Here is an 11,195-nt window from a genome sequence, read left to right as displayed (position 1 = left end):
CAGCGGCAGCAGCGCCGGCGAAGGAGGGGCTCTCTCCTGGGACTCGGACTCGCCGGTGGCGAGAGATAAAGGTGCAACAGCAAAGGGTACGACTACTCAGGTGAAATGGAGTCGGCTGTTGTAGCCGGAGAGCCTCCGTGTGCTAAATACTGGGAGAGGGTTACTTGATCACTCTATAGATTGGGTCGGGTTTGGATTACGATGCAGCTTTCATATGAAACGCTATTTCACGCAATGACTGCGTAACGGTAATCAAACGTCTGGGGTGATCTACGAGGAAGCCTTCGAGCTGAAATTAGTCCTGCAAATCTGCTTTTTGTGATCAGACATCAAACGGTTTGCATAAAGTGTTTGTCTGCCAGCTGCAGTCTTATTTGCAGACGGGAAATGAACACTAGAACGTATAGTTTTATTTTTGGACAGCGTTAAATGTCATGGGGTAAGATGCAGAATTAGCATGTGAACTAGCCTGATTAGCTCATAGCCTGATTCGCATTCAGCCCTGTGAGGCACATTTGTAATTTGGGTTCATACAAGATATATTTAATTGATTTGAGGATTTATCCTGGTTAAAAAATAAAATCTCAAACATAGAGAAATACTTTCTTGGCAATCTTTATGAAATGTTGAAGATAACAGCTTAAAGGTTGAAAAATAATTCTGCCATTATAAGTCTAAGTCTGCCATTAGACATGCCACATAAGCCAATAATAAACGGTGATGTTTTCTTACTTTCCAAGATTATAATAAGAACAATAAACAAGATTTGACAAACATAAAAAGATAATATATAAAGTATTTGAACATGATTGAATTACTATCATTGAGTAAAAAGCTAAAAACCTTATAAATAAACGACAATTTATTGGAACATGAAATATGAATGTCTTTATAATCTTTATAACGATTCTAAAGAATAGCTTCATTAATGGTTAATAGACATGATACTAATTAATTCGGTATAAGCCAATAATTAGAGACTTTTGGGGTGCTGTTCTTTCTGCCAGGTGTTTTTCTCCTGCACTTGCATCTGGACCACTATCAATTTTTAGCATAAAATTAGCATAGTAAGCCTCAGTTGCTTTCCACCACTGCCTGCTGGATGGTGACAAATAAAAGCAATTAAGAACCTCCCAACCCTCAAATATCAATAACTTATTAGTTCACCATTTACAGAACCATCATGACAATAAAATCCAATAAACTCTTTCTAAATTAGATGCATGAATCCATAAAACCAAAAAAAGTTATTGGTTACCTGTGTTGTAATGTAAGTAAATGTACGATACCTAAAAGCAATTTTAAAGGTACTTGCACCACTTTAACTTATGTTTATCTTTATAATATTTGATGCAATAGTGTGTGTTTTTTATTCCATGTATTTCATTGGGCTCCACGTTTACAACCTTCAACATCACCGTCAGATTAGTTAGAGGCTGGTAATGCGATGATTTATCCACTTATATTTTCTAAATTCAGAATGAACCCAGAGAGGCTTCGCCGAGGAGGACAAGTCAGCGCCTGCAGTTTCCTCCCCTCCCAAACATTCTGCTCAGTGAAGTGAGGATCAGAGGACGCTGCCAAGCATTAGACTGTTACAGGAAGGATCAAGAGCATATGAGTAATGAAGGACTGACTCACTGGGACCCGTTTCAGACACATAAAAAAACAACCTGGGTTTTTTTCCTCCCCTGTTAAAAGTCGCATCTCAGTCAGAGCGTGACAAAATAATTGCATGACGTGTTTTTAATTGTTGGCTCCTCCTCGTCACGCATGTCACTCCTACGAGTAATCGGGCTTCTGTCATCAATGTCTGATAGAACGGGAAATGCAAAAGTTTATAGTAGCTTTAACATCCCATAATAATAATAATATCTACAGCCAAGGTCTGATTTTAAATAATGACACGGTGCATTCTTCTATCATACTGCAAGATAATTCCCTTATGATTCCCGAAATAAAAGACTTGCCAAATATATTTATGAATTTATTATATTCTTTACATCATCTCCACCGCTTGCCCACAGAAAACCCTTATAAAGAAAATGATTGTGATTCAAGGCCACAGAAGCTAGGAACCGTATTCCCCACGAGCAAATACAAAACAGAGTTGGTAACAGGATTGCGACAGCAAAGTGAAAGCATGTCCGCCAAGTCTACACATTCAAAGATCACAAACATCAAACGGGGTTCTTTGCAGCCCGAGAGAGGAGAACCAACGGCACGGTTCCAAGCCGAGACAACACACTATCTTCTTTTTTTATTATATTTTGTGTCCCGATAAGAGGGGACGGCCTTTAAGTGCGTGTTACATGTGACCCTTTTACAGTACGTACATGTTTAAGCAAGGCAGCATCAAATGTAACGGCAGAGCGGGGGGTGTTTTTACTTAATAATCCTCCCCCGGCTCCGTCCACTGCTCGCTGAACTCTCAAAAGACAAAAAAGACGATTGGATATCCGACGACGGGAAATGGAAAATTGTTTGCATATCCTTCAGGCTCTTATAGTGAAAACAGCACAACAATAAAAGACGGGGTAAGCCTCAGTTATGGCATCTTGCAGATTAATATGAGTAGCTGAGGGGTTTGCTTTGGAAATTGCTTTGACTAGAAATGTGTCAAGGCTGACAGGTTTTTTTTTTTCCAGTTTGATTCCTATTAAGCACTTTCCTCTGATCTAATTCAATAAATGCCAACGGGAGTTATAATAATCATATTCTGTCCTGATCCTTTGGGATATGCGTAGTTGGAACCCATAAATACTTCTAACTTTCTTTCTTCTACAAATGATATCTTCAGAGGTTTTCACATTTCCAAGCTAATCGAGGACATAAAGCACAGTTAGCTCTGGAAAACGCGCTGAACCCAACATACAATCAAAGTGCTAAGCCACCAAGCCATCGTGACACATTCAGGCTTCAAATAAAATCCGTCCTCTGATGTAATGACAATACAATCCACATCGCGCTTCTGTATTTGTTTTCCTCTGCGTTGCAGCATTGCAGCATTGTGTATAATGGAAATAGGAGTTTGGATATTGAATTAATGGCAGTCAAAGTGCTCTTTCAAAATTCTCTCCCAAAGCTACAAATTACAGGACTGTCAATAAGTAATAGTCTCAACTCCTTATAGAGCTTCATAACGAATCTGTTTCAATCCAGTCGAAATATCTTGATGTCTCCCCCCCAAAAAACAACTAATGAGCCAGCAATAGCAGATATGGATTTTACACAAACATCTTTGACATCACAGATTCGGTTCTAATCTCTAACTAACAAACAGTAAATAATCTTAAGTGGGACACTGAGCTGTAATATGCTGCAGTAACATAGAGAATGCTCAAATTCAATTCACCTCGGCACATTCGACAGAAAAGGACAAAAGTCCCACTCAATAAAAAAAAAGCAGTGCTACAGGTGAGTGTGAAGGGCTGCGGGGGGAAAAAAGGATAGGATATGAGCTCCCTTTCACCTATTTTAATGTAAAATATTCCTCCCTCACAAACATCTGCTGACTGCACCCAAAGCAACACAACAAGACACAAAAGACAGAAAAGCTGCTCGGTTTCCCCTCAACTCTCAAGATTCAAGGTCAGTGCAAAACCATACAAAATTTAAATTAAAAACACTTTACAGAAGTGGTCGGCGGCTACAGTGCGTGTCAGCTGACCAGCAGCAGGTTAGCTGGCGTAGCCCAGCCGGCCCATCACACCCCCGCACACCTCTTCTATTAGCCTCACGTCCTTTCGCGGCATGTTTTGTCTCCACGCGTCGATGTTGGCTGGTGAGATGTCTCCCTCGTACATCAGGTTGTACAGGCCGGTGGAGGTGGTGAACTGGAGTTGGTTGAGGGCCGCGGGGGAGACGGGCACCCCCAGAAACGCGTGTACGCTCTCCGCCGTCTCCCGCGGGAAGTTGACCACGTCCTCGAACCTCACCCGCAGGTGGGACTCGCCGGGGAGGCTCTCGCTGACTCTGAGCGCCGCCGCGGTGTGCGCCAGCCACAGGTGGGCCAGGACGAGGACGGGGTTCGTCTCCGAGCCGGACAGCAGCCCCCGGATCGCCTCGAACTCCGGCGCCGCCGTCGGGCACCCGTCGCCGACGGCGTCCTCCTTGAATAGCAAGGAAAGGTGCTGCGGGATGTTCTTCAGGGAGTAGAGGCTGGGTTTGCTGTTGTAGACCATGAGATAAATCCACGCTCGAGGGTCTCTCACCAGGTAGATCGTCCTCAGCGAGGGGCCCACGACCTCCTGGACGAAAGGCAGTTTGAGGCCCCAGCCTCCGCTACGCATGCTGAGGACCACCCGGGCGTTGGGGTACTCGGCAACATGCCGCCTCATCTCCCTCACGTACTCCGCATCTCTGGCGAGGCTCGCTCTCAGTTTGCCCTTCAGCTCGGACGCCGGCTCTCTCCTGCTGGATCGCTTCTTTCCGTCCCCGCCGGGGCCGACCCTCTGGGGCTGTCTGGCCCCGCTGCCCTCTGCCAGCTGAATGTTCTGCAAGTGCAGCTTGGCGTTGTAGACCAGCGAGTGCAGCCAGCCCTGGATCATCTTGAAGCGTCCCTGCGCGGCGTCCGACCTCGTCCACTCGCAGGCGTCCACCAGGGAGTCGAACTCAAACTCGGTCTCGGGAATGTCCACGTGCTCGGTGGGGACTCTAATGTAAACAAAGTCCGAGCTGTTGTGGAAAAGGTGCTTGAGCATCTCTGATCCCGATCCGGGGAGGGTTGTTATGACGACGGTGGGCAGGGGGAGCCTCTGCTGCTCGTTCGCTTCGCTTTTGGCGCCCGCAACTTTCCATTTTACCCCACAGAGGAGCTGATCGCAGCTGTTGGACACAAACAGCAGCTCGGCAATCCACAGAATGAGCACAGAGGGGAGGGCGTAACGCATCAGCCTGCTGAAGCAGACGTAAAACTTTCTCTGCATGGTCAAGAATCCAATGGCCACACAGAGGACGACCCCGGCTATTACATTCAGTCTGAGGCCAAAGTCAAACATCTGATTGTTACTGTCGATCGCTTTGGGGATGGGTTGAGTCCCAAGGCCGTATCGGGTGATTTGATGTCTATCCTCAACTTTGCAGTGACCTCCAAATCCTAAATAGGTCATCCTCGCTCCTATGTCTTTATAGTTTGTTGCAATGGACACTATCTTCTCTGTGTTGTTTATTGTTAAAGACAGTCTCGCTCCATTTTTGCTGTCGTCCACAAACCTACAGCCGGACACTTTGACGTACGGGCCGTGTAGGACGTAAGCGACTCTGCTGACCGCGCCCGTCACTGGAAAAGTGACATTGACATACTGAGTCCACCTCTTTTTAAACTCGGCCGCCTGCTCCGCCTCCTGTATCCTGGTATCAGGGCTGTGACCCTGGCTGTCGAACCAGAACATTTTATAATGAGCGTCCCACACGTCCATCATGGCGCCGTTGTATCGGTCCATGAATCTGAAGGGGACGTATTTAAAGTCAATGTCGAGATTGTGGAAAAACGCACTGAGGGACTTTACAGGTGAATCACTCCACCTCTCCACGTGGTCGAGCACCAGCAGGGTCTGTGAGTCCAGCAGGACTAAAGCCCTGTACACACTCTTCAGTCTCATGGCGGGGGAATAAGCCGCCGCTGCTTCCCCGCTCACAAACATGGTGTCCTCGTGCGAGGAGGCGGCAATCACCTCCCCTCTGGAATCGCCCACCCCGGCGTCGGACCAGCGCAGCCACTTGCCGCACTCCCCCAGCTGACCCTCCCACGGCGCGTTACACTGGCTGGTGGGAGACGGGCCGAACACCAAAACGTTGTTCAGGTAGCTGTGCTTTGGACCGTAAAGCGCTTCGGACACAAACACCTGCCCGTTGGGGGCGAACGTGAAGGAGTTCTGATCGGGGTGCTCGTGACCGGGGTTGAAGCTGTTCCAGCCCTCCAGCCAGGAGTACGGCTTGTCGTGGACGATGTCGTAGACGGCCCGGCCGCCCAGCTTGCCGGACTTGAAGGAGACAAAAGTGTTGCCCTGGCCGTTCGGCAGGCCCGCTCCGTATGTGACCACGCCCCAGTTCGAGAAAATATGCATCCTCGCTCTGCCGAAGCCGTGGGGGGGCTGCGGCGCGAGCTGGGAGTCGTACCAGATGTATTCCGTGTGAAGAGTCGCCCAGCGCTGGGCAGACGACTGCCCCATGGGACCGTCCTTGGGCCGATGCTTTCTGATCTGCTGAGCCAGCCAGTTGCCCGTCCCGTTCCTCATGACGAACGCGTCGAGGAACGCCAGCTGGCTCTCCGGCCCGTAGAACCAGTTGTAGTTGGAGTCGGCGATGCCGACCGTCCTCTGGAAGCCCGGCAACAGGGTGGCGTAGTAGAACCAGAAGTGTCCCCGCAGCCAGTTGCTCTGCAGGTTGTCCATGTTGAAATGGCGCTGAGCCAAGAAGACGTACTGCGTGACGGACTTGGCCGTGTAGCTCCCGTACGCGACCCCCTCATCCAGGGAACCGTCGACCACGTGGTTCAGGAGGAACATCGTCTTCTCCATGTAGTTCACCGCCACTTGCTTCCAGATCACTGACTCCCGGTCGCCGTGTGATCCTACCACGATCGCGCCGATCAGGACGGCTAATATGTTGGTGGTTTGATGGTTTTGGAGGTACTGTTTGCCCCACCCTCTGTGCTTTGAGAGCTCAAACAGCTCCTCCGTCTCGGAGCGGATCTTCCGGAGGTAAACATTCCTCCGCCTCCCGTCCAGGTAGGAGTAAACAAAGTCATAAGCTGTAGCAAACCCAGTGAGAGAGTGCGCACTGGGGACCTCGTCGTTGGGAGCACTGGTCACCTTCCAGTCGGGGTATTCAGCCATCCTGTCCATAAACCTGATAAGAAACTGCAGGGCAGAAGAGTCCTCCGGGCACAACAGGCAGTAGAGCGCAAGGGGGGGCAGGTTGTTGCCATAAATCTCATTCCACTTGCTTGTAAACTCTGCATGTTTGGCAGGGGGCATGTAAAAGGGAACATTTGCCAACATAGTGAGCGCAGCGGCGCGGATGACTTTAAATATGTGACTGTGGGTGGTGGAGGACCTTTGCCTCAAGTGCAACACATCCACTTGGTTAAAATATAGGTTGGGATGGGAATCCGAGGAGAGGAGTTTCCACGGCTCAGTCGGCCCGGCTTGTGTGAGCTTGACCTGCAGCAAGTCATCTGTGAAAATGTCTCTGTCCGTGGCGTTGAAAACCCCCGAGAAAGCCGTCCCCACCGCGAACAGCGGCAGCAGAAAGACAAAATACAAAATCCAGTTAACTGCCATGTTGCCGGGCATTTCCGAATACATTTTGCTGCTTTTAAAAATCAGGCAACTCCTTTTGACAAAAATGTGTAAATGTAATGTCCCATAACTGTTGTTATTTCCGGATAAAAGTCCGGGCAAGATGCATCTGCTGAGGGTCCAGAAAACAACTGAGGCAAAACTGATAAGACAAATGATGCAATATTAAAGTCCGGTGCGTGAGAGTCAAGAAGAACAAAAAAAAAAAAGAAAAAAACTTTAGCCTAAAAAAAACCGTCCATTTGTAACAATCTCAAAACAGTTTGAAAAGGCAACAAAACGCATCACATCCGTTACACGTGAACGCCTCACGGCAGATTGAAGGTTGCTCTGCTCCGGTTTGAATGTAAATCCAAGAAAGAAACCTCCGGCGTCCTCATAGTAACACGTGTGCTCGTGAAGACCGGCGACGTCCCCCGATCGCGTGAGCCTGGAACTGTGGAAGTCATGTTGATCTCCTACCTGCCGCCCCCTCCATCTCCTCCCCCCACCCCCCCAAATACCCTCTCCCGAAGCAAACATCAGTCACCCCCAGTCCGTGTCCGGTCCAATCACAGCCACCCAACGGCACCGCGCTGCAACATCCGCGGACAGGAACCTGAGCCAGCAACGCATCTCCGCGGATGACATTGCTCGGTCTCCCCCCTCCTCACCCCTCCTCGCCCCGCCGCCAGCCCCCCCGGCTGCAGACGCTCCACTCCAAAACTGCCTCTGCTACTTAAAATTGCAAATCCCGGTCGGGTAATCGATCATGTTTGCGCTGTTGAATCGGCCGCCGGTCCTTCTTCTCCGGCAGCTGCGCGCGCGAGACTCGTCCGCGGCGCGTTCGGTGCGCGGCGAAGTCCGAGAGGAGGGAAAGTTGTCGTCACTCCTCAAGTATTCAAAGAACGAGACACGTTTCACGGTGGGGGGGGGGGGGGGGGGGGGAGGTCGTCGTCCGCGGGGGGAAGCGGTAACTCAGCCCGCCCACAGTGATGAATAATCCAGATGTGGACGCGCCGTGTTGCGCGAGGGGTCTTTGGCGACGTCCCGCCGCCGCCGCCGATCGAGACGCACGGCGAACAAGTACAGCTGTGGACGCGCGCGATCTCCGGACGCGTCTCCGCTGCGTGCGTGCGTGCGTGCGTGTCTCCCCCTCTCTCCCCCCTTCCCTCCCCCGATTGTTCAACACAGTCCGTTTGATTGTTTTTCCTGCAGCGGGTGGAAAATTTCCACTGAACAAACTGTAGAGGGAGCCGTGACTTCAGGAGCACACGCTCCTCCGCCGTGGAGCCTGTGGGAAGGCTGAATATTCATCTCATCAAACCCTCTCCTCCTCCTCCTCCTCCTCCTCCTCCTCCTCCTCCTCCTCCTCATTATGCGCTCATATTACTGATGCTAGTGGGGCTAAATCACACAAGTGGTTAGAAAACACTCTGCTGGATCTACTCTAATGTGCATTGTTCTAACTGGTGGTTCTTGTTTCACATAGAAAACTATATCAAATGAATAGTTTGACAAAAATGAGATGAGACATATTCTACCCATTTAATTTAACTACGAACATGTTTCCTAAAATGACAAACTATTTATTTTTCCCTCTGCTTCCAGCCTTTATGCTAAGCTAAGCCAGGGCGCTTCTGGTTGCAGCGCTAGCGATATTGACAATGCCACCGAATGAATAAGCGTAGTAGAAGTATTACTTTGACATGTTTTTTGTGTTTCCACATTTGAGAATAAATGGCCTGTTAGCTGTGAGGCCTCAACACACCATATTCTTTCTAATTTGTGCGGCGAAAAACATTTTCTTTCTTCAAACGTTGATCTTGCGGTGAGTATTTTAGCATGCAAATATTACGTGGCAGAAAAGCAGCGTGTATTTTTGTCAGCTTTTCATCAGCTGAGGGTTCTGTGCCGCTTTTATTTAACAACAAAGGGAGACTCCGTACTTCAAACCAAGAAGGCAAACTATATTCCTCCTTTCAACAAAATCAGCTCAGACCAGATCCCTTCTGTTCTTTCCTTTCACAATAAAAGCATGAGACACGCAGACATGCGGTGGCGGTTCTCGTTGAACGTTTAGCTCAAGGGGAAACTTAATAAAATAGCTTAAAGTAGTTTGGCACCTGCACCAGTCTTTCCAATTCTTTTATCGAAATGACTGAATAGTCTTGGCGTTAATACCAGCAAAATAAAATTCACTTCAGACTCCAGCTCATTAACAGGTTAAATAGGAAATCAACCTTTTTTGGGGCACAAAATGTCTTTCTACACGTTTCTATCTTCAGTCCCTGCTGCATTTCTCTGTAACACATTTCCTGTGGCAACAGAACGGGCATCCAACAACCTCAGAAGCGTCTGGCCTTTGCGGAATGTGTGACATTTGCCTGTCCCGACCCGTGGAACTGAGCATGCGGCCCCATTGATCACCTCAGTCTGTCTGTATTAGGTTCCTGTGCAGCATCTTCATTAAATGATGGATCGCTTTCTCTACTCAATATCTCACATCAACAGTACCTCTGCAGCAAGCCTTCCCACGGGGAACACTGTCGCATGATGGTTTTTTAAAATGTATTTGTATTCCACGCACTCAGTGCATGCCATGTATACGCAGTTGGCCTTAACAACATGGCTGCAGTAAACAGGCACAGTTGTCTCCCTAAGGACAAAAAGTCCTCCTCGTGGAGAGAAGCACTGCAAAAAATAAATAAGCTCCCTCAGTTTTATGCGGTGATGGTAATCTCTGAGCTTACATCGTAGAAAATAGCGCGAAGAAGACGCTTAAAACCTGAAAACCACAAAAACTGACTTTAAGAAAGAACTGATTAGACATTGTAGCTGAATCTGTTCTTTGCTGATTCTCTGCATGGACCGTCCTCTCTGGAGAGGAACCAATAAGGTCTAATTGGTCTTATAGTTCAGTCAGTTAGTTATATTTAATTAGAGGCCATTGCAGAGTAATTGCGGATACTGTTGTAAGGTAAAGGTTGTTATATATTGGCATGAGTTCCCTTGCATCAGCCATGTTGGTGACTGCTCGTCCCATTTTAACATCACACACACACTTTTTCTCAAATTGGACAAATTTTGACCCAAAACCACGATTGTCCTAACAGGATTGAATTTGTTGTAGTATCAACCGACTACAACGTGAACCAAAGTCACATGGTCAGAAATTGCCTTAATGGTTCTATACAGTACGCAAACTACCGGCTCATCTTTGAGGGGCAACAGTGAGGCCTCGAGCTCCTCAGTGGGTACCTTCAATCCAACCATTTGCTTGGAAATCGGACCCACTATTATAAATTCTGCATCTCTGCAGAGAAAAGGACCATTGCATTCCTGCGGGCTACAAGTTTTAACCACGTGGCGGTTCTGGATGCACCTCAGTCACTGATGTTAAAGCTGGTATTTCTTCCTTGGAAGCAGCGGCAGCAACTTTGGTGATCATAAACCATTTTGATTTATCCAAGAACTTCGGCGGTCAGTTATCGGGTTACATATTAGTCACACGTTGAGCTCTTAGCTTTTTCAGAAATAACTGCTTATGCCATTACATATAAATACTGTAGTACAACAATATGTAGATACTATGTATTATTCAGATAAAGAAAAACATTCCGGCGTGGGGGATTCTGTTCCGTATCACAAAAGTTAAAAACCGACCCATAGACATTGGTTCTTTGCTGTTGAATGAGCTGTATGCTCTACTCAGAATTTATGCCCATCTGTTCAACCTCCATGTTTCTCAGCACAGTTCTGTCCATTTGCGTCCTGTCGTCGCCGGGTAATCGCTCCTGGGAGCCAGAGAAATGTCCGTCGGCTGAACACAACCGCCATCCTCACTCCGAAACTAACAGCAGTACCTTCTGCTCGCCACGGCGACGCATACGACCATTTACCAAAAGCCGA

At 48.2% G+C, this 11,195-nt stretch overlaps 1 protein-coding gene across 1 annotated transcript; it reads right to left on the bottom strand.

The window, feature by feature from the left end:
* Positions 1-1,978: 1,978 nt before the first annotated feature.
* Positions 1,979-8,513, bottom strand: dselb (dermatan sulfate epimerase like b). The gene has a single exon (XM_040167576.2). The coding sequence runs from the start codon at positions 7,308-7,310 to the stop codon at positions 3,681-3,683; it is 3,630 nt and encodes a 1,209-aa protein (XP_040023510.2). The 5' UTR covers positions 7,311-8,513; the 3' UTR covers positions 1,979-3,680.
* Between the last annotated feature and the right edge of the window lie 2,682 nt (positions 8,514-11,195).

Source organism: Gasterosteus aculeatus, chromosome 21, assembly GCF_964276395.1.
Source record: "Gasterosteus aculeatus chromosome 21, fGasAcu3.hap1.1, whole genome shotgun sequence".
In the NCBI taxonomy this organism is placed as follows: domain Eukaryota; kingdom Metazoa; phylum Chordata; class Actinopteri; order Perciformes; family Gasterosteidae; genus Gasterosteus; species Gasterosteus aculeatus.
Note: the sequence above shows the minus strand (reverse complement) of the source record. Positions and strands in the feature narration are given on the sequence as shown.